We start from the raw sequence: 24097 nt of genomic DNA on the forward strand, positions 1-24097 counted from the left end.
CTAGAAGAGCAGAAAGAACTTCACAAATGTTTACATTTGAAAGTTTGAGATTAGAAATTAACTTGATATTATTGTTCTCAAGTGGCACTTAATAATCCTGGGGCCCAGTATTACACATTAGAGAACTTGTTTCGTTAACAGTTCTCAGTCAGGCGCTTGGCTATTGAATGTTGACACAGGGGAAATAAAAACCTACAAAAAACAACCAATGAGCTCTGCAGAGCTGTGCTAAGGATATTGGACTTTAACTTTTTGATTGGAGGTATTACTGCTGCAGTCGGCTGACCTGCCAGAGGGATCATTAAGACCAAAGGCTATACGTTATGATGTTTGCCTTTTAAAAAGTAAATGCTGCTCTGAATTCCATAGTTCACAGCTTTCAGCTGGAAGTCTCAGCATGACCTCTTGGTATCTGCCTTGGTTTCTGTGCTCTGCTGCCCTCCTCTTGGTTTCTGGCTTGGTAAGGAAACAATGTAGGGGGAAAAATTAGAAAAATTGGGGATAGTTGATAATGATTACTAAAGAACAAGCTGTTTTTTGTTTTTTAAGGAATTTCAAAATGTTAATGAAATTAAATGTGGTTTATTTTTTTTTTTGGTGAGCAGGGGCAGGCAGAGTACTGGGAGTGAGAAGAAGACGCACCAGAGGAAAAGTCAGGGACATGAGATAAAATTATGTTTCCTCTGCAGTTTCATTGTTGTGTAACAAGTTTTCTTACAATAAGATGGAAACTTGAAAATCACTCCATTTTTACTAAGGAATGTGATATGTACTGCTGTTATAGGAATGTGAGACATGACAGAGTGAATAATGAATGTCATGGGCACAGCCAAGGCTTAAGTCTTGTAGCGTGGATTCTCTCTTCTTCTTCATCAGGTTACACCAATCTTTCTACAATGACAGGTAGTTGGTACCACAAACCAACCTGAGGTTTTATTTATTATTTTTATTGGAGTGTAGTTGATTTACAATGTTGTGTTAGTTTCAGGTTTGCAGCAAAGTTAATCAGTTATACATATAATCCACTCTTTTTCCTTCTTTTTCTTAAAGATTCTTTTTCCATACAAAGTATTGGGTTGAGTTCCCTGTGCTATACAGTAGGTCCTTATTAGTTACCTATCTTATATAAGTGGTTCGCATATGTCAATCCCAATCTCCCAACTTATCTCTCCCTCCAACATCCCCTGGTAAACATAATTGAGGTTTTAAATGAAGTTTCAAATGCCTGGGGATAATCTTTAGTTGTGACTTTTAAATAACAGTTATTACGTTGAACTAATATTCTGTGAACAGAACTACAGCAGTGAGAACAAGAGATACCATGGGAGACTCATTAAATCTGTAATTATGAATGAATGCTTGATAATGGTTTTCGGGAGGTATGTTGGCATTCCTCTGTGAGGGTGTGCCTGTGTGTGGCCAAGGTGTGAGACAATCAAGACACTAGTTAATATAAAAAAGGGTGGTCACCATCCAACCAATTTATCCTCACTGCTTGCCAGATACCCCAACTGATTCTAGCATGGAGATTCTAGAACCTACAGGTAATCTGTATTTAAATAAAATTGTCCCTTACATTTGTATGACATTTTATTATAGTTTGCCACATTCTTTCACACTATATCATATAACTGTCAGAATACCCAGAAAGCCAGCAGTGACCACATTGTACAGATATTCTGAGTATCCGAGTACCAGGAAGATGAACTGACTTGGTATTTGGTAGAAGCAGAAATAAAACCCAGACCTACTGTCTACAAGTCCAAGAGCTTTTTAAACTAGACTTCATTAAGAAATCTCAGGTTTACTTAGTTTTTTCCGCTGGGTATGTGGTCTGGGTTTCATTTGGTCTGCTGCTGCCCACTTGCTTCAGTTGTATCCGACTCTTTGCGACCCCATGGACTGTCGCCCACCAGGCTCCTCTGTTCATGGGATTTTCCAGGCAAGAATACTGGAGTGGGTTGTCATTTCCTTCTCCAGGAATCTTCCTGACCCAGGGATCAAACTCGCATCTCCTGTGTCTCCTGCCTTTGTAGGTGAATTCTTTACTGTTGAGCCACTGAGGAGCCCTTCATTTGGCTATCTGTAGAGAATCTGTTTTCAGTTTGTTTTTTTCATTTGCAAAATATAGCCATAGGTTTTTTTTTTTTTTTTTTTCTGAAGTATTTGGTATTGACTTCGAAGACAGAGTCTTGAGTGAAATGTAAAATTAAACCGTGGTTAATGAGGTCTTCAATAAAATTTTCTTTCTGTTTAAAGCATCATTATAAATTATAATATTTTAATGCCAAGAATAAGTTATTAGATTTTTCAAATGAAGCTCCATGAATTCTTTAGAAAATCATGTTTAATGTGAACACTTATTGGAGGGCAGAACTCATGTTCTGCCTTCTTTTGAATCTGAGAACTTGGATTCTTGCTTCACCCCTTCAAATTCATACAACAGACTGTTTCATTTTTTATATGAAATGAGAAGACCCTTGGGTCAAAAAGTTATCTTAGACTCTGATTTAGTTCTCCTGAATACATGCCAGAAGCTAATCCATAATATTAAGGTAAAAACAAAACCCCACAGATGGCTAGATGGAAATAGTAATCAGTAAGACTATTTATGTCACAGACATCAAAATAATATCATTTTCTTATGTGTTTGTTTCCCAGCCAACTCCAGAAATCGTTGGTGAGTCTATTTTGAGTTTTGCCTTACATGACTGAGCATGGCACAGCACACATAGTTAAAGAAGGTCGTGTGAATAATAGAGCAACAGCACAGAAGAACTTAGGACACACTTAATGCTAAGCACAATGCATACTTGCATTGACCTTTGATCAAGCACTGGCTTCTTTTGATTTATTGAAGAACATTTTATTGTTTCTGCTCAGGAGTTCCACATACTCAGCAAAAAAAAAAAATTGATGATGGTATAAGAAAGTCCAAACACAGTGACTGACATATTGGCATCCCATAAATGTCAACTATTGTTATTTTTGCTGTCTTTATGCCAAATCAGATGGACGTGATGTTCTTCCTATTCAGTTGTACACTTAGAGGTTTGGCCATATTATCTACCTTTTGAAACTAAAGAATAGTTCAAATATAGATTAGGAATTTTGCTGGAGAGTTCCAAGGTACATTATTAGCAAGGAATATACATATATGGGTTGCTTGAACTGATTTTATCTTGTGTAAACATTTGCTTCCTATCTAGTCATCTAATCTAGTCCTTCAAATTAATATTATATGGAGTGACCAATTTCTTATTCCTGAATTATTTGTCATTCAAGGGACATGGATAAAACAAGAGGATATATATGTATGCCAAACTCCATAGCCCCAAGCCTGACTCAAGGGAGGTTCTCAATCAATCAATCAGTCAATCAATGTATATTGAATCAGAGCATGGTACTCTCTTATATGAGACAAAAGAAACTTGCTTACTTCTAATCAGTGGTTGATAAAGATTTTCTTCTTTCATAAACACAACATTCAATGTGTTTTTGTTATTTTTGTTAAAGATGTAGATAATGGACTTGACCGGGATATATTTGATATCAATGAAGGTTTGTGGATTTTAAATTTTACATTCTTTGTTAAGTGGGGAGTTTGAATCCAATTTGCTAACAAAAGTTTTTATCTTCCTTCTTAGATCTGGGACTGGATCTTTTTGAGGGAGACATCATACTTGATGAGGTGAGTTGAAACAATGCAAGGAAGAACTTTGAATTAATCACTGCAAGCTGAAATCAAGTACCTGACAATGATGGGATAGTGTGGGCTTTGTTAAACCCAGTCTCTAAGGATGTAGGATCATAGTTGACACATTTAGTCAATGAATACATTATATGCCAAGGGACTCACATAATGGTATCTCCATCATTCATTACTCAGACTTCTGCGGTTGAAGACTGTCACTCATCTTGCATGCTTTGCTCTTACTGATCTAATGGATTTTCATTATTGCAATGCTTCCCTGGTAGCTCAGCTGGTAAAGAATCCGCCTGCAATGCAGGAGACCCCGGTTCAATTCATGGGTCAGGAAGATCCCCTAGAGAAGGAATAGGCTACCCACTCCAGTATTCATGAACTTCCCTGGTGGCTCAGATGGTAAAGAAACTGCCCGCAATGTGGGAGACCTGGGTTCAATCCCTGGGTTGGGAAGACACCCTGGAAGAGGGCATGGCAACCCACTGCAGTATTCTTGCCTGGGAAATCCCATGGACAGAGGAGCCTGGTGGGCTATAGTCCATGGGGTCACAAAGAGTTGGACATGACTGAGTGACTAAGCACACAAGAGATTTTTGTTTTTAAATAGAACTTCACTGATTAAAGCTAGTTGAAGCAAAATTAAGTTGAATTGGTAAATTTAATGAATCTGGCTTTCTATCATAAGAGAGAGATTTTGTGACTTCTACTTGAATAGCTGAGAATAGTGTTGTCACGTAAAGATCCTCCTAAGATATTCATAAAGAGTACTGGTTCTTACCTCGCCATCATAGCACACGGATGAACACAGGTATCATGTTTAAATATCCCTCAACCCCCAAGGGAACTTCAACTCAAGAATCAGAGCTACAGAGTATCTGAGGTTTAGTCCTTGGTCTGCTCTTCTCCCCTTCTTGATCCAATCCTGTATCAGGGCTTTAAATGTCACCTCTATGCTGATGACTCCAAATATATAACTCTGGTTCATTCCTCACCCAAGGTCCCAACTGGTCTATCCTGATGCTAATCCATCAGTTCCTCTGGAATATTTATAAGATACCTCAAACATAATGAGTCCTCAATTCAACTCTGACTTCTCACACATGTTGTCCCTCTCCAGTTTTCCCTCTTAGTAAATTGATCACCACTCCCTCTCCCCACTCCACTGAATAATAAGTAAAAAATCCAGGAGTCACCTTTGCTTCTTCCCTTTTCTTCACCTTGCTGTCCTCTCCATCAGTAAGTTCTAACATTTCTATCTCCACAGTGTATCTATACTCCTAAGAATCCACTTTTCTTCTATTTATCTACTTCAAATGCTGATCTAGAATCTTTTCCACTCTGTCCCGGTCACCTGTCTTCCACAGCAAAGTGATCTTTTAAATTAGCAATGCCACCTTTTTACTTCCCGCTTTGAAACTCTTCAATGGCTTCCTCTTGTATTTAGAATAATATCCAGGTTGACCCACAGCCTCTAGGACCTTGCATGATTTAACTCCTGCCTACCTCTCTTCCTGTCTCCTCTCTTCTTTAATCTCATCTCATTAGGCCACTGGCCTCCAACATGCAAGAGATACCAAGCATATTCCCACCTCTGAGTAGAACAATGACTATTTCCTTTGTCTAGAATGATCTTTCCAAGTTCAGTTTGGTTCATTCGCTCAGTCGTGTCCGACTCTTTGCAACCCCATGGACTGGACTGCAGCTCACCAGGCCTCCCTATCCAGCACCAACTCCCAGAGTTTACTCAAACTCATCTCCACTGAGTCAGTGATGCCATCCAACCATCTCATCCTCTGTTGTCCCCTTCTGCTCCCGCCTTTAGTCTTTACCAACATCAGGGTCTTTTCAAATGAGTCAGCTCTTTGCATTAGGTGGCCAAAGTATTGGAGTATCAGCTTCAGCATCAGTCCTTCCAATGAATATTCAAGACTGATTTCCTTTAGGATGGACTGGCTGAATTTCCTTGCAGTCCAAGGGACTCTCAAGAGTCTTCTCCAACACCATAGTTCAAAAATATCAATTCTTCAGTGCTCAGCTTTCTTTATAGTCCAACTCTCACATCCATATATGACTACTGGAAAAACCATAGCTTTGACTGGATGGACCATTGTTGGCAAAGTAATGTCTCTGCTTTTTAACCAGCTATCTCAGTTGGCCAAAGCTTTCCTTCCAAGGAACAAGCATCTTTTAATTTCATGGCTGCAGTCACCATCTGCAGTGGTTTTGGAGCACCCCCCAAAAAAAGTCAGCCACTGTTTCTACTGTTTCCCCATCCATTTGCCATGAAGTGATGGGACTGGATGCCATGATCTTAGCTTTCTGAATGTTGAGTTTTAAGCCAACTTTTTCACTCTCCTCTTTCACTTTCATCAAGAGGCTCTTTAGTTCTTCTCTTTCTGCCATAGGGTGGTGTCATCTGCATATCTGAGGTTATTGATATTTCTCCCGGCAATCTTGATTCCAGCTTGTGCTTCATCCAGTCCAGCATTTCTCATGATGTACTCTGCTGCTGCTGTTGCTGCTGCTAAGTTGCTTCAGTCGTGTCTGACTCTGTGCGACCCCATAGACGGCAGCCCACCAGGCTCCTCCATCCCTGGGATTCTCCAGGCAAGAAAACTGGAGTGGGTTGCCATTGCCTTCTCCAATGCATGAAAGTGAAAAGTGAAAGTGAAGTCGCTCAGTTGTGTCCGACTCTTAGCGACCCCAGGGACTGCAGCCTACCAGGCTCCTCCATCCGTGGGATTTTCCAGGCAAGAGTACTGGAGTGGGGTAGCAGGGGGACAATATACAGCCTTGATGTACTCCTTTCCCAATTTGCAACCAGTCTGTTGTTCCATGTCCAGTTCTAACTGTTGCTTTTTGACCTGCATACAGATTTCTCAGGAGGTAGGTCAGGTGGTCTGGTATTCCCATCTCTTGAAGAATTTTCCAGTTTTTTGTGATCCACACAGTCAAAGGTGTTGGCATAGTCAATAAAGCAGAAATAGATGTTTTTCTGGAACTCTCTCACTTTTTCGATGATCCAGCAGATGTTGGCAATTTGATCTCCGGTTTCTCTGCCTTTTCTAAATCCAACTTGAACATTTGGAATTTCTTGGTTCATCTACTGTTGAAGCCTGGCTTGGAGAATTTTGAGCATTACTTTGCTAGCTTGTGAGATGAGTGCAATTGTGTGGTAGTTTGAGGGTTCTTTGGCATTGCCTTTCTTTGGGATTGGAATGCAGACTGACCTTTTCCAGTCCTCTGGCTACTGCTGAGTTTTCCAAATTTGCTGGCATATCAAGTACAGCATTTTCACAGCATCATCTTTTAGGACTTGAAATAGCTCAGCTGGAATTCTATCACCTCCATGAGCTTTGTTTGTCATGATGCTCCTAAGGCCCACTTGACTTCACATTCCAGGATGTCTGGCTCTAGATGAGTGATCACACCATCATGATTATCTGCATTGTGAAGATCTTTTTTGTATAGTTCTTCTGTGTATTCTTGTCACCTTTTCTTAGTATCTTCTGCTTCTGTTAGATCCTTACCATTTCTGTCCTTTATTATGCCCATCTTTGCATGAAGAGTTCCCTTGGTATCTCTAATTTTCTTGAAGACATCTTTGGTCTTTCCTATTCTATTGTTTTCCTCTATTTCTTTGCATTGATCACTGAGGAAGGCTTTCTTATCTCTCCTTGCTATTCTTTGGAACTCTACATTCAAATGGGTATATCTTTTCTTTTTTCCTTTGCCTTTCACTTCTCTTCTTTTCATAGCTGTTTGTAAGTCCTCCTCAGATAACCATTTTGCCTTCTTGCATTTCTTTTCCATGGGGATGGTCTTGATCCCTGCTTCCTGTACAATGTCACGAACCTCCCCGTCCATAGTTCTTCAGGTGATGTCCAAGGAACCTTTCAAGCCTGGCTTTTTCTTGTCACCCTCATTTCACCTTCAATGTCATCCTTTCAAAGAGTCCTGTCCTGACCACTTTATCTAATGCACTCCCCCAATTCCTTTATTCTTGTTCACATCTCCCTTTTTATTTCCTCTGCTACTATTAAATAGATCCTGTTTAAACTTTTTTCTTACATGCTGTTTGTCTCCTCCACTAGAGTCTGAGAAATGTAGATCCACTGTTACCAATAGATCTCTTTTCTCTTGAACAGTGTTCATTTTGTTGGCTGGATGAATGCATTAATGAAATATTATGTTCTCTATTCCAAAAATTTCAATATTTTAAAATTTTTGGAAAACTTTGGCATAGCTCACGTGGAACTTTTTCTCATATTGTGAGATCACGATGATTGAGGTTTTGCTATCACTTTCTTCTTATATGTTTTTAAATCTTAATATAGGAAACTAGTCTATGAATCTACCATATTTATACTCCAGTTTTACATCAATCATTATTTACATGATTTTGCATGGCTCCTTCTTCAACTTTATCAACAAAGTTAATGATAGTAATTAATGATTTCCCATCAGAAAATCAGAGAATTGTATATGAACTGATCACATATCTTGTGCCTCCCTCTCACTCATCTGGCCTTTACAAATGCTTTGCCAAAACCCTTCAGGGAGTTAGGTGTTTTGAGGGGCCTGAGCCACCCATCTCCTTGCATGGCCCTGCAGTAAACCTTTCTCTGCTCCAAACTCTGATGTTTTGGGCATATAAACTTGCACTAACACTTAAAAGGATATATAAAAATATGAATAATTGAAGTAAAATAAGATTAAAGGAAATATTAATGCTTGCCATTCTCCTTATTAAAAAAGAGAAGTTAATGATTTCCTCCTAAAACTTTTGTTATGATATGATAAAAGTAGGTGTACACAAACATGTTTACATGCATACACACATGGACAATTTGTTTAGGTTGCCTTGTTGTTATTTAGTTCCTAAGTTCTGTCTAGATTCTTTTGCAACCTCATGACTATAGCCCACCAGCCTCCTCTGTCCATGGAATTCTCCAGGCAAGAATACTGGAGTGGGTAGCCATTCCCTTCTCCAGGACATCTTCCTGACTCAAGGATTGAACCTGAGTCTCCTTCATTGACAGGCAGTTTCTTTACCACTGAGCTACAGGGAAGCCCTTAGTTTGCTTGGGAAAACTTAAAACTTCTTTTATTTCTGGGTTATTTCATGATTTTTGACTGATACCTTAAATGAATCCTTTCCCACTTATTTTTGACAGATGCAAGAAAGAAATGCCATCGTTGGAGAAAGATATAGGTGGCCTCATACTATTCCATATGTTCTAGATGATAGCTTAGGTTAGTATGAAATTTGGAGTGTCCACAAATAACGTATGTTCCTAACAGAATAGGATGACGGTATTTTCAAGGGAAGATTGACAAGGCCATTAAGGGTTTTGTTTGTTGCTTTGTGTGGCTGTGTGTGTGTGTGTGTGTATGCATTATCAGTTGTGTCTGACTCTTTGTGACCCCATGGATTGTAGCCTGCCTAAATACACTTATGTAAAAAAAAAAATAAGCAAAATGAAGAATGAACAGAACCTAAATGATTTTGTATGAAATATTTGCTGAGTTTTGACCAGTAAAGGACTTCCCTTGTTGCTCAACTGGTAAAGAATCCACCTTCAATGCGGGAGACCTCGGTTTGATCCCTGGGTTGGACAGATCCCCTGGAGAAAGTATTCTGGCCTGGAGAATTCCATGGACTGTATAATCCACGGGGTAGCAAAGAGTCGGATGTGACTGAGCAGCTTTCACTTTGACCAGTAAAGGGATTAATTCAGCCAAGATTTACGGACATTTGGAACATAAAGATTCAGAAGCTAGGCTTTCTTTTAAAGTAGAGGCATCGTCTATGTTCAGACTTCACACATGATTGAAAAACAAGCACCAAACAAACAAACACAACTCTAGGAACTGTCATTACTTTACTAACATTTTATTTTGCCAAGTCAGGAATTTAACAAGAACCCACTTTCTTTTTATCATCCTCTTTATAAAATAAATAATATTTTAATACTAAAAAGTCAGAAGAATCTAATCCAAAAGAAAGGGCAAGTTTTCTGTATTAGAAATTTATTGTCATGGAAAACACTAAACAAAATTCTCATTTTAACCATAGATTAGTAAAAATGATATCACTGACCCACATCAGTTTAGGAACTGCCATTTGGGACATTTTTGCTTAAGTGTCATTTATTTGGGCTTCCCCCATGGCTTAGCAGTAAAGAATCTACTTGTATAAAGGAGATGCCAGAGACATGGATTGGATCCTTGGGTCTAGAAGATCCCCTAGAGGAGGAAATGGCAACCCACTCCAGTATTCTTGCTGGGAAAATCCCATGGACATAGGACCCTGGTGGGCTATACAGTCCATGGGGTCACAATGAGTTGGACATTGACTGAGTGGCTAACATCATATATTTCAGTGTGTGTGCTCAGTCATGTCCAACTCTTTGCAACCCCAAGGACTAGCCCACAGGCTCCTCTGTCCATGGAATTCTCGAGGCAAGATACTGGAGTGGGTTGCTCTTTCCTCCTCCAGGGAATCTTTCTGACCCAGAGACTGAACTCGTGTCTTTTGTGTCTCTTGCATTGGCAGGCAGATTCTTTTTCATTAGCACAACCTAGGAAGCCCCATTTCAGTAGAGATAATTATAAATCAAAAGCTAATTATAGAGAATGGAATAAACATTATGATTAATGATATATGTTCAAAGACCTATGGGAGCCCATTGGGGGACATTTAACTCAAACTAGAAATAAAGGCATATGCAATAGAGAGCAAGTGATGCTGTGCAGTAGGGCTGCTGTGAAGCTTGTGCAAGTTGTACTCCACACAAAGGTGCCTGGGGAGGGGGGCAAGTGGAACTGAAATTAAATTTGCATCATATTCATCAAGAGGCATTCATCTCTTTGAAGGAAGTGCTATTCATCTACCTACAAAGACAGTACTGGCAGTATCTGCTCAGATTTGGTGCCCGTTTCTTCCTTCCCTCTTTCCATTCTTCCTTCCTTCCTTTCTTAATTAAAGTATGTTTGATTTATAATATTGTGTTAGTTTCTGGTGTACAGCGAGATGCTTCTTTCTAAGGCACTGTGTGGGCTAGCGCAGCCTCTGACAGCAAGGGAAGGAGGCTCTAAGCAGACAGATCACTATGTGCAAAGGCATGGGGAAAGGAGAAAACCACTGGTTAGAATTAGGTTGAGAGTGGGGAGATAATGAAGTTGAACAGGTAGGCAGAATCCAGCCTTGAGTCTTTCCTGTGTTAAAGAACTTGGTGTGTATACCAAGGGTCATGTGGAACCACCAAAGGTTTCAGTGCAGAAATGAGATCATTATCACTCTGGTTGCAGTCCAGAGGTATTATCAGTGGGGCAGAAAAAGAGTATGGAGATCAGTTAGACTGTTGGAGAAATTCAGAGAAGGATTAAAGTGTTTCTAAACCAAGACTCTCTCAGCGATGATAGACAAGAGTGAATCATTCTAAGAGAGGCTTAGGAAGCAATTAGATTTGGTGATTGACTGTGAGAGATTAAGAAGAAGGTGGGTCTAGGGAAAGAAGGGGTAGTACCCAGGTTTCATTCTTAGGTGACTGGGTGGATGACAATGACTTTAACAAGAATAGGGAATATGTCTTGAAGAGGGTGTGATGGAGAAGTATAGAGGAAATTACTTTTTGGCATGCAGAATTTGAAATGCTTCAGGCTCACTGTGGTGGAGACACCATATGATATCTTGGTGTCTGGTCTGGCCATTCAAGATAGAGAAATCTAACAGGGAGTTACTAAGGGTATGGGAGATGGTTGAAGCCATGGGTGTTCTTTGGAAGGAATGATGCTAAAGCTGAAACTCCAGTACTTTGGCCACCTCATGCGAAGAGTTGACTCATTGGAAAAGACTCTGATGCTGGGAGGGACTGGGGGCAGGAGGAGAAGGGGACGACTGAGGATGAGATGGCTGGATGGCATCACTGACTCGATGGACGTGAGTCTGAGTGAACTCCAGGAGTTGGTGATGGACAGGGAGGCCTGGAGTGCTGCAATTCATGGGGTTGCAGGGTCGGACATGACTGAACAACTGAACTGAACTGAAGTTACAAGTATACAATATAGTGATTTAAAATTTTTACAGGTTATACTACATTTTTCCTCATTATAAAATATTGGCTATATTCCTTGTTTGTGCAGTATAGCTTGTACCTCTTAATCCCCTACTCTTATATTACCCCAGCCCCCTTCCATCTGTCCACTGGTAACCACCAGTTTGTTCTCTACATCTGTGAGTCTGCTTCTTTTTTGTTATATTACCTAGTTTGTTGTACTTTAAAAATTCCACATATAAGTGATATCTACAGTATTTATTGGAGAAGGCAATGGCAACCCACTGCAGTACTCTCACCTAGAAAATCCCATGGGTGGAGGAACCTGGTAGGCTGCAGTCCATGGGGTCGCTAAGAGTTGGGTACGACTGAGCGACTTCACCTTCACTTTTCACTTTCATGCATTGGAGAAGGAAATGGCAACCCACTCCAGCATTCTTGCCTGGAGAATCCCAGGGACAGCAGAGCCTGGTGGGCTGCCGACTATGGGGTTGTACAGAGTTGGACACGACTGAAGCGACTTAGCAGCAGCAGCAGCAGCACAGTATTTATTTATCTTTCTTCTCTCTGACTTATTTCACTTGTGTAATTGCCTCCAAGTCCATTCATGTTTCTGCAAAGGGCAAAAATTTGTTCTTCTTCATGACTGAGTAGTACTCCATCATGTACTTAATCTTCTTAACCCATTTATCTGTGTTATTTTTTTAATTTTACAAAGTTAAGGAACTTTTTAAAAAAGAAACATTTATTTATTTATTTGGCCTTCCTGGGTCTCAGCTGCAGTATGCTGGATCTTTAGTTACAGGATGCAAACTCTTAGCTGTGGCTTGTGGGATCTAGTTCCCTGACGAAGGATTGAACCTGGGAGTCCTGCATTTGGAGCATGGAGTCTTAGCTACTGGACCACCAGGGAGGTCCCTCCATTCTTCTCTTGATGGACATGTGATTGCTTTCATATCCTGGCAACTGTTAATAGTGCTGCTATAAACATTTGGGTGGGGGGCGGGTTGTGTCTTTTTAGATGGTGGTGTGTTTTTGGTTTTTTTCAGGTATATACACAGGAGTGGTCATATGGCAGGTCTATTTTGCTTTTTTGAGAAACCTCCATACTGTTTTCCATATGAAATTCTGCCAGTAGGGCTTTAGTCTTTTAGCTTAAGCCTTGGGTATCATCTGGCTGTTAGTGGCAACTCACCTGAATAGGGTAATGAAGCGACCGTGTGTAGCTTCCCATGAGTCAGTTACAGCTGCAAGCCTGAGTGTCAGATTTGAGGTGAGTGGTAGAAGTAAGAAGTAGAGGAAAAGGGTTAAAGGTGGGTCTAGAAATGAAGATCAAGGTTCAGGAGCAGGAAGGGGCTTCAGTTCAGTTCAGTTCAGTTGCTCAGTCGTGTCTGACTCTGTGACCCCACGAATCGCAGCACGCCAGGCCTCCCTGTCCAACACCAACTCCCGGACTTCATTCAGATTTACGTCCATCGAGTCAGTGATGCCATCCAGCCATCTCATCCTCTGTCGTCCCCTTCTCCTCCTGCCCCCAGTCCCTCCCAGCATTAGAGTCTTTTCCAATGAGTCAACTCTTTGCATGAGGTGGCCAAAGTACTGGAGTTTCAGCTTTAGCATCATTCCTTCCAAAGAAATCCCAGGGCTGATCTCCTTCAGAATGGACTGGTTGGATCTCCGTGCAGTCCAAGGGACTCTCAAGAGTCTTCTCCAACACCACAGTTCCAAAGCATCAATTCTTCAGTGCTCAGCCTTCTTCACAGTCCAACACTCACATCCATACATGACTGCTGGAAAAACCATAGCCTTGACTAGACGGACCTTAGTCGGCAAAGTAATGTCTCTGCTTTTGAACATGCTATCTAGGTTGGTCATAACTTTTCTTCCAAGGAGTAAGCGTCTTTTAATTTCATGGCTGCAGTCACCATCTGCAGTGATTTGGGAGCCCCCCCAAAATAAAGTCTGACACTGTTTCCACTGTTTCCCCATCTATTTCCCATGAAGTGATGGGACCGGATGCCATGATCTTTGTTTTCTGAATGTTGAACTCTAAGCCAACTTTTTCCAACTCCTCTTTCACTTTCATCAAGAGGCTCTTTATTTCCTCTTCACTTTCTGCCATAAGGGTGGTGTCATCTGCATATCTGAGATTATTGATATTTCTCCTGGCAATCTTGATTCCAGCTTGTGTTTCTTCCAGTCCAGCATTTCTCATGATGTACTCTGCATATAATTAAATAAGCAGGATGACAATATACAGCCTTGATGTACTCCTTTTCCTATTTGGAACCAGTCTGTTGTTCCATGTCCAGTTCTAACTGTTGTTTCCTGACCTGCATACAGATTTCTCAAGAGGCAGGTCAGGTGGTCTGGTATTCCCATCTCTTTCAGAATTTTCCACAGTTTATTGTGATCCACACAGTCAAAGGCTTTGGCATAGTCAATAAAGCAGAAATAGATGTGTTTCTGGAACTGTCTTGCTTTGTCCATGATCCAGTGGATGTTGGCAATTTGATCTCTAGTTCCTCTGCCTTTTCTAAAACCAGCTTGAACATCAGGAAGTTCACGATTCACGTATTGCTGAAGCTTGGCTTGGAGAATTTTGAGCATTACTTTGCTAGCATGTGAGATGAGTGCAATTGTGTGGTAGTTTGAGCATTCTTTGGCATTGCCTTTCTTTGGAATTGGAATGCAGACTGACCTTTTCCAGTCCTGTGGCCACTGCTGAGTTTTCCAAATTTGCTGGCATATTGAGTGCAGCACTTTCACAGCATCATCTTTCAGGATTTGAAATAGCTCCACTGGAATTCCATCACCTCCACTAGCTTTGTTCATAGTGATGCTTTTTAAGGCCCATTTGACTTCACATTCCAGGATGTCTCGCTCTAGATGAGTGATCACACCATCGTGATTATCCAGGTCGTGAAGATCTTTTTTGTACAGTTCTTCTGTGTATTCTTGCCACCTGTTCTTAATATTTTCTGCTTCTGTTAGGTCCAGACCATTTCTGTCTGTTATCAAGCCCATCTTTGCATGAAATGTTCCCTTGGTATCTCTAATTTTCTTGTAGAGATCTCTAGCCTTTCCCATTCTGTTGTTTTCCTCTATTTCTTTGTATTGATCGCTGAAGAAGGCTTTCTTATTTCTTCTTGCTATTCTTTGGAACTCTGCATTCAGATGCTTCTATCTTTCCTTTTCTCCTTTGCTTTTCGCCTCTCTTCTTTTCACAGCTATTTGTAAGGCCTCCCCAGACAGCCATTTTGCTTTTCTGCATTTCTTTTCCATGGCGATGGTCTTGATCCCTGTCTCCTGTACAGTGTCATGAACCTCATTCCATAGTTCATCAGGCACTCTATCTATCAGATCTAGGCCCTTAAATCTATTTCTCACTTCCACTCTATAATCATAAGGGATTTGATTTAGGTCATACCTGAATGGCCTAGTGGTTTTCCCTACATCTTCAATTTAAGTCTGAATTTGGTAATAAGGAGTTCATGATCTGAGCCACAGTCAGCTCCTGGTCTTGTTTTTGCTGACTGTATAGAGCTTCTCCATCTTTGGCTGCAAAGAATAGAATCAATCTGATTTCAGTGTTGACCATGTGGTGATGTCCATGTGTAGAGTCTTCTCTTGTGTTGTTGGAAGAGGGTGTTTGCTATGACCAGTGTATTTTCTTGGCAAAACTCTATTAGTCTTTGCCCTGCTTCATTCTGCATTCCAAGGCCAAATTTGCCTGTTACTCCAGGTGTTTCTTGACTTCCTACTTTTGCATTCCAGTCCCCTATAATGAAAAGGACATCTTTTTTGGGTGTTAGTTCTAAAAGGTCTTATAGGTCTTCATAGAACTGTTCAACTTTAGCTCATTCAGCGTTACTGGTTGGGGCATAGACTTGGATTACCATGATATTGAATGGTTTGCCTTGGAGATGAACAGAGATCATTCTTTCGTTTTTGAGATAGCATCCAAGTGCTGCATTTCAGACTCTTGTTGACCATGATGGCTACTCCATTTCTTCTGAGGGATTCCTGCCCACAGTAGTAGATATAATGGTCATCTGAGTTAAATTCACCCATTCCAGTCCATTTTAGTTCGCTGATTACTAGAATGTCGCTGTTCACTCTTGCCATCTCTTGTTTGACCACTTCCAATTTGCCTTGATTCATGGACCTGACATTCCAGGTTCCTATGCAATATTGCTCTTTACAGCATTGGACCTTGCTTCTATCACCAGTCACATCCACAGCTGGGTATTGTTTTTGCTTTGGCTCCATCCCTTCATTCTTTCTGGAGTTATATCTCCACTGATCTCCAGTAGCATATTGGGCACCTACTGACCTGGGGAGTTCCTCTTTCAGTATCCTATCATTTTGCCTTTTCATACTGTTCATGGGTTCTCAAGGCAAGAATACTGAAGTGGTTTGCCATTCCCTTCTCCAGTGGACCACATTGTGTCAGACCTCTCCACCATGTCCCGCGCATCTTGGTTGGCCCCACGGGCATGGCTTAGTTTCATTGAGTTAGACAAGGCTGTGGTCTTAGTGTGATTAGATCGACTAGTTTTCTGTAATTATGGTTTCAGTGTCTCTGCCCTCTCATGCCCTCTTGCAACACCTACCATCTTACTTGGGTTTCTTTTACCTTGGGCGTGGGGTATTGGCTGCTCCAGCAAAGCACAGCCGCTGCTCCTTACTTGGATGAGGGGTATCTCCTCACTGCCGCCCTTCCTGACCTTCAACGTGGGATGGCTCCTCTAGGCCCTCCTGCGCCCGCATAGCCACCGCTCCTTGGACCTGGGGTTGCTCCTCCCGGCCGCTGCCCCTCGCCTCAGGTGTGGGGTGGCTCCTCTCAGCCGTTCCTGCGCCGTTGCAGCCTGGCACTCTCGGCCGCTGCCCCTGACCTCGGCCGTGGGGTAACTCCTCTTGGCCGCCAGCCTTCGGGCATGGCGTCCTCCTGGCTTCTGCCCCTGACCTCGGACGTGGGGTAGCTCCTTTCGGCCACGCTTAGGGTGCCGGTTTCAGCCGCTTAACAAGGGGGAAATAATCCTAAGCAACTGTTTACTTAGCTCCTAGGGTTTAGATAGCAGGATCTCTGGTGGAGCTTTTCTGAATCTGTGATGCAAAGTTAATTAAAGCCCATGGTAAATAAAGGTACAGGGTACATAAGGGTCTTATCTTGGTAGAAAGCTATACTTTTTACAAAACTTCCATATTTATTCTCTTATTTGAGTCTCCAATTTGCAGGATAGACACTATCCTTACTGAGCTTTGATAAAAGGCCCAGACAAGCAAGCTCCTTAGAACTTCAATTCAAAAACAGTCATGTGGTGGTTGGTGTCATCATCCCTTATTTTAAGGATGTGTTAGATATGAAATAATGATACATATGTGATATTTACAATACAGAAAATGTAGAAACAGTTTAAATATTTGATAACAGGAAGTTACTTATATTTTACAGTCATATAAGATGGCTATTAAAATGGTAAAAATAGTATTTCATGGAGAAGCAAGGCTTAAGATGTATTACTTAGTGAAATGGAGAAGGAAATGGCTACCCACTTCAGTACTCTTGCTTGAGAAATTCCATGGACAGAGAAGCCTGGCAGGTTACAGTCCATGGGGTTGCAAAGAATCAGATATGACTTTGTGACTGAAAATTTAGTGAAAAAATAGTTTATAAAATATGAAGACTGTAACTTTATTTTTTATAAAAATGTATATTGCACATGTATATATTCATAAGAAAAGTATGATAAACATTCTTGGTTATTTCCTTGTAATATTTTTAAATTTCTTTCTTTTTGTTTATAATTTCTAACTTATTTATAATAACTATGTGTTATTTTTTCATAGCTACTTTTAGAAAACTTATAATTTTAAAAAATTATTATTTTAAAAATATTTATTTAGCTACACTGGGTCTTAGTTGCAGCGTGTGAGCTTAGTTGCCTGTTGGTGTGTGGGATCTTGGTCCCCACGAGGGACTGAACCCAAATCCTCTGCATTGGAAGGTGAATTCTCAACCACTGGACCACGAGGGACGTCCCTGAGCATGTATCATTTGTGTGATATTGTAAATGGTTGAATTCTGAGTGCCTGTTAGAAATTCATGGATTTTAGGTCCTATGTGTGTCCTGTTCTTTACCTTTACCTAGACCGAGGCATTCTGAATAATGTCTTTAAATTGTCTGTGAAATGGACATGTAAGAAGGTAGCAGAAAATAAACATTTGATAAATACTCATTTTATAGTAGTGTCCCCTTATCCTTGGGGCATATGTTCCAAGGCTTCCAGTGAATGACTGAAACTGTGGGTAGTACCAAACCCAATACATACTAGGTTTTTTCCTAATCTATGCACGTATGATAAACTGATAAATTAGGCACAGTAAGAGATAGTAACTAATAAGAAAATAGAACAATTATAATAACCTATAATAAAAGTTATGTGATATTTTATAGAACTGTGTTAGCCTTCTTCTGGTGATGGGAGATGATGAAAGGCCTACTTCATGAAATGAACGGAGGTGAATGACGTAGGGGCTGTGATGCGTCATTAGGCTACTACTGACGTTCTGATGACACGTCGGAAGGAGGACTATCTGCTCTGGGTGATGCTGGGTCATTGAGCCTCGACGAGGCCGATGAGTGGATATTGAGAGCAGATGATGGTCATCCAAGATTGGGCAGTCCCTGGCGGGATGGAGCAGTGTGGCACAAGATTTCCTCGGGCTGCTCAGAGCGGCATGCAGTTTCCTGATCATCAACTCTTATGTCTGCAGTTTTCCATTTAATATTTTTGGACTTTGGTTGATGGCAGGCAACCAAAGCCACAGAAAGTGAAACCACAGATCCATGGGGACTACTGTGCTTGGAACTTCACCTCTTCTTTCTGTGCTAGTCTTACAATATTCCTGCAAAGTCGATTTTATTTCCCCACTTAGCTGGTCTTGTGATAATACCCAAACTCCAAAGGTGAATTAAATTGGCAAAGATTATGCATCAATAGTAAATGGATAGAAAGCTAGTGGGAAGTTGTTATATAACACAAGGGGCTCATCCTCGTGGTGTGATGACCTAGAGGGGTGGGATGAGGGCTGGTGGGAAGGAGGCCCTAGATGGAGGGGACATAGATATACTGATGGCTGATTCATGTTGTTGTATGGCAGGAACCAACACAATATCATAAAGCAACTGTCCTCCAATTTAAAAAAATAGGAAGGAAATTGGAGAAGGCAATGGCACCCCACTCCAGTACTCTTGCCTGGAAAATCCCATGGATGGAGGAGCCTGGTGGGCTGCAGTCCATGGGGTCGCTAAGAGTCAGACACGACTGAGCGAGTTCACTTTCACTTTTCACTTTCATGCATTGGAGAAGGAAATGGCAACCCACTCCAGTATTCTTGCCTGGAGAATCCCAGGGATGGGGGAGCCTGGTGGGCTGCCGTCTATGGGGTCCCACAGAGTCGGACACGACTGAAGCGACTTAGCAGCAGCAGCAGCAGCAGAATAGGAATGGGGCTTCCCTGGCAGTTCAGACCCTAAAGAATCTGCCTGCTGTTCGGGAGATCTGGGTTCAGTCCCTGGGTTGGGAAGATCCCCCGGAGAAGGGAATGGCAACCCACTCCAGTAGTCTTGCCTGAAGGATTCCACAGACAGAGGAACCTGGTAGTTTACAGTCCATGGGGTTACAAAGAGTTGGGCACGATTAAGCAACTAATGCTTTTCACTTTTCACAGAATAGGAAAATCCATACAGAGAGAATGCAATGGTTTAATGGATACAAAGTGTCCTCTTGGGGTGATGAAGGCTTTTTGGAACTAGACAGACAAGGTGTTGAAGAACATTATGCATGTACGAAATTACCCCTGCAATGTTCACTTTTGAATGGTTAATTGTTTTTATAATTGTTAAATTTCTAACTTAACAGTTGTTCATTGTTTTCATTGTATAAAAAGCATAAAGTTAGCTGCTCAGTCACATTTGACTCTGGTTTAGGAAAAAAGTAAGTAGTGAGGATAGGAGAGAACCTAGGTTTGTCTGGTTGGAACCAGTCAACACACCATCTTCTCTGCCATATGGTCCCCCACTGCTGGCAGCCACCATCCTTCACTTCACCAGTACCTCCTCTGATTTGTGACCATCTCTTCATATGCACCTGATATGGCCCCTTCCCCCAGATTGCCCTCTGAGCTTCTTTTCCTGCATACCTTTATTGGTTTCTTGCCCCTGCCTTCTTTGAGCACTATTCTATCTAAACTGTTAGCATCAGTCAACTTGGAAGCAATTGTTCTTATTCGTGTTTTAGACCCTAAACTCATTTGAGAATCTTATGAACGCTCTCCCCAGAAATTGCACTTTGCCGAGATAGATATGAATAGCGGTATAGACATAATTCTTTGAATACTATCTCAACATATTCATGGTCCCTCTCATCTCAAGGTCTTCAGATTAAAAACTCTGCTGCAGGCCTTTAAATATATATTATAGCTTCTTAGATGAAGCATGTGATAGTGATGGTTCATTTTAGTTGTCTGTGAACGAGTATATGTCTTCTCAGAGGTAAGGAAATGCCCCCTCCTTTTTTTTTTTTTTTTGCTATCTGCACTATACTGGCTCCAGAGAAATATACATGGGGCAAAATAAGATAATCTGAAGAAATACTTACCAAATACTTACATGTGATACTTAATTGATACTGTATACTAAGTTTTATAAAAAATAAAATGCTAAATTTTCATAGAGGGATTAATTCATGATAAACAATATATTGCAGGCCCTGTTTCCATGGTGAATTGTTCAATGGTGATAATTTTAATAAGTTTATTTTTGTTTGTTTTCTCCCTTCAGAGATGAATGCCAGGGGGGTTATTCTCAAGGCATTTGAACGCTATCGCCTAAAATCATGCATTGACTTCAAGCCTTGGTCTGGAGAACCCAACTATATATCAGTGTTCAAGGGCAATGGGTAAATTGAAGAGTTTGTCTTCTAAGTGTTCTGAGGAAAATTGCTGTGGCTGGGACATTGCATCATAGTGATTGCCCTGGACCCTAACCTTGAGGGAGGCTGGGGCCTTCCATCGCTATTTGCTGGATGGTTTCCCTCTAGCCATAAAACCAGACTGCACTTCTCAACCTTGTAAAGACAAGGAGGGTGGAGTCACATGCCATCCGCCCTAAGACTCTGACCTTCAGCCTGTTTGTAGTTTCCGTACTCCTTAGGTAAGTAAGTGTAGTCGCTGGGTCATGTCCGACTCTTTGCGACCCCATGGACTGCAGCCCACCAGGCTCCTCTGTCCATGGGATTCTCCAGGCAAGAGTACTAAGTTTAGCAGTGTTGGGTCTTTGTTGCTGCCTGGGCTTTTCTTTAGTTGTGGTGAGCGGGGGCTACACTCTAGTTTTGGTGTGTGGGTTTCTCATTGCGGTGGCTTCTCTTGTTGCAGAGCTTGGGCTCTAGGGCACTCAGGTATCGGTAGTTATGGCGCATGGGCTCTAGAGCACAGGCTCAATAGCTGTGGTGCACGCGCCCAGTTGCTCCGTGGTATGTGGGGTCTTCCCGGACCAGGGATCGAACCCGTGTCTTCTGCTTTGGCAGGCAGATTCTTTACCACTAAGGCACCAAGGAAGCCACTCTTTTTTTTTTTTTTTTTAAAATATCTACTTATTTAGCTACATCAGGTCTTAGTTGGGGCATGTGGGGTCTAGTTCCCTGACCAGGGATTGAATTCAGGCCCCTTGCATTGGAAGCTTGGAATCTTAGCCACTAGATCACCAGAGGAGTTCCAATAAGCTCCTTACTTCTGCCTTCAAGTAAAACCCATCAGTACGCATGCAAGTATGTGTATTTAAATTTATTTTAACCCAAGAACTCATTGTTGTTCAATCTCTCAGTCATGTCCGACTCTTTGTGACCCTATGGACTGCAGCACGCTGGGCCTCCCTGTCCCTCACCATCTCCCAGAGTTTGCCCAAGTTTATGTCCATTGAATCTGTGATACCATCCAACCATCTCATCCTCTGTTGCCCTCTTCTCCTTCTGTCTCCAATATTTCCCAGCATTAGGGTCTTTTCCAGTGAGTCAGCTCTTCGCATCAGGTGGCCAAAGTATTGGAATTTCAGTTTCAGCATCAGTTCTTTCAATTAATATTCAGGGTTGATTTCCTTTAGGATTGACTGGTTTGATCTCCTTGCTATCTGAGAACTCTTACTACTTTGCTTAAGAAGATGATAGTTATTTGACTCAAGGTCAGCAGTTCTGAATAGTTTCTCTACCTATATAGAACCCTTATTCAAGGACCATCTGAAAAATTTTGGGATATTCAGAAAAAATCAGGCCAGGCTGAGTGGAGGGTGAATTACTCCTTAACATTTGGTGTCAGCCCAAGTTCTCCAAAGATCATCTGGTCTGGAAGGCTTTTCATACCTCACTGGGTTTTGGGAGAAGTGCACGGTATTTAGACACAAGTGAAAGATCTAGGATCTTAGGTAACCGGGTAGATTAGGCATTAGGGATTTAGCTCTAAGACCTTAACCTGCATCAATATAAAAGCCTCTCCTCCTTGTACTGTAAACTCCCCTGTCAGCTGCTGGTCTTCAGTGGGGAAGCAACTTACTGGGAAGCAACAACTGTCCATCGGAGAGGGCTGTGACAAAATAGCAACAGTTCAACATGAGTTTCTCCATGCTCTTGGGTTCTGGCATGAACAGTCACGGTCCGATCGGAATGACTATGTCAGCATAATTTGGAGCAGAATTATTTCAGGTACGTTTATCTTGTTGTTTTACATTGTTTTAAACGTAAATACTGAATTTCTAAACAAGTGCTTTCTTCTGCCATTGGTGTTGTCTATTAATAATGGGAAAACTCTGATGTTTTGATCTTACTTCATTTGGCTCTGGGCTTCCCAAGTGGTGCTAGTGGTAAAGAATCTGCCTGGCAAGGCAGGAGATGCAAGAGACACAGATTTGATCCCTGGGTTGGAAAGACCCCCTGGAGAAAGGAATGGCTACTCCCTCTAGTGTTCTTGCCTGGAGAATCCCATGGACAAGGAGCCTGGCGGGCTGTAGTCTATAGGGTCACCAAGAGTTGGACACGGCTGAGCACATTTGGCTCTAATTCAGTAAGAGATGACGTGCTTGAAGGCCACTGGGGAACAGTTTTCCAGAACTGTTGAGCTGGATGTGATGTTAGGAACCAGTGTTTCCTAAAGAGTATTTTATGGAGCACTGTCCCACAATTTTTTCACAGGTGTTTTGTAGAAAGGAATCTGTGGTCAAATTAATTTGTGAAATCCTAGGTTAAAAGAAATTACACTTAGCTATTTACACTATTGTACTGTTCAGAGTCTTTGCTCGACTAACATAAATTGCAAATCTCCAGCAGGAGTGTTTTCCAAAGTGACTTGATCATGGTCTTTTTTTTTTGGAGTATTTGGTTGTATAATCCTTTGGAGCCCATATTGGGAAACACTGCAGTAGTTGAACAGCTGAAACTTTTTGTGACTTTGTGCTCAAAGTCAGAAAGATTTCTCCACCCTTCCCCTCCACCCAAATGTGTTTATTTGGCTGCACTGGGTCTTAGTTCTGCCACACGGGTCTTTGTTGCAGTATGTGGGATCTATTTCCCAGACCAGGGATCAGACCTGGGCCTCTTGCATTGGGAGCATGGAGTCTTAGCCACTGGATCTCCAGGGAAATCTCCAGAAAGGTTTTAATATCTATGTCCGACTAGAACTCACGTTTTCTGCAGTGACATTTCGTTTCTCCATCTGTCTTGCCTCCATAGGGTATGGTGAGGGGGATGAGGAGGCAGAGAAGTGAGAGGGGAGGGATGACATGGCTATCAAATGAGGCCAGTGAGGGCTGCTCTGTGCTCAGGGCCCCTGACACCACAATCCCAACATCACATTAGTTGCCCCTGCCTTTGCCCCCACCCAGAGTCTGGGGGAAGACATTATAGCCAAGTCTAAAAGATTTCTAGAGCAAGAGATGTGCTTAGCTTCAACCCATGGCCTCGTTCTTCAGGGTTGCCAGTGTCTTATTTTTTTTAGAAACTTCTGCCTTGATTTAATAATGCATCTATGCATTGATGATCAGACCCATTTGTAATGATGCTAAGTGGTCAGGAATCTTCTCTAAATGTATTTATTTACATACATCTATACATATTCCAGTAACTGAGAAATCACTGATGATATCAATCCTTCCTGTATTATCATCCCCATCCCATCCCACCACACCTCCCAAAGTCCTCTTGTTTTCATCTCCGTCCAGTGAGAATACCTACATCTCGTCATTGCAGTCAATGGCACTGAGTGTTTCAATAATACCTT

The 24097-nt window shown here is 41.6% G+C and overlaps 1 protein-coding gene across 1 annotated transcript in view; it reads left to right on the forward strand.

Moving 5' to 3' along the window:
* Window positions 1-211: 211 nt before the first annotated feature.
* MEP1B (meprin A subunit beta) overlaps window positions 212-24097 on the forward strand; it is a 38300-nt gene continuing 14414 nt past the window's right edge. Inside the window, exons 1-7 of the mRNA XM_040264809.1 lie at window positions 212-460; window positions 2662-2680; window positions 3517-3561; window positions 3648-3691; window positions 8884-8962; window positions 20616-20733; window positions 22349-22527. Of these exons, the coding sequence (XP_040120743.1) occupies window positions 398-460; window positions 2662-2680; window positions 3517-3561; window positions 3648-3691; window positions 8884-8962; window positions 20616-20733; window positions 22349-22527 (547 nt within the window). The 5' untranslated portion in view covers window positions 212-397. The remainder of the gene's footprint in view (window positions 461-2661; window positions 2681-3516; window positions 3562-3647; window positions 3692-8883; window positions 8963-20615; window positions 20734-22348; window positions 22528-24097) is intronic.

The sequence above is a fragment of the Oryx dammah genome, unplaced genomic scaffold, assembly GCF_014754425.2.
Source record: "Oryx dammah isolate SB20612 unplaced genomic scaffold, SCBI_Odam_1.1 HiC_scaffold_22, whole genome shotgun sequence".
Taxonomy (NCBI): Eukaryota; Metazoa; Chordata; class Mammalia; order Artiodactyla; family Bovidae; genus Oryx; species Oryx dammah.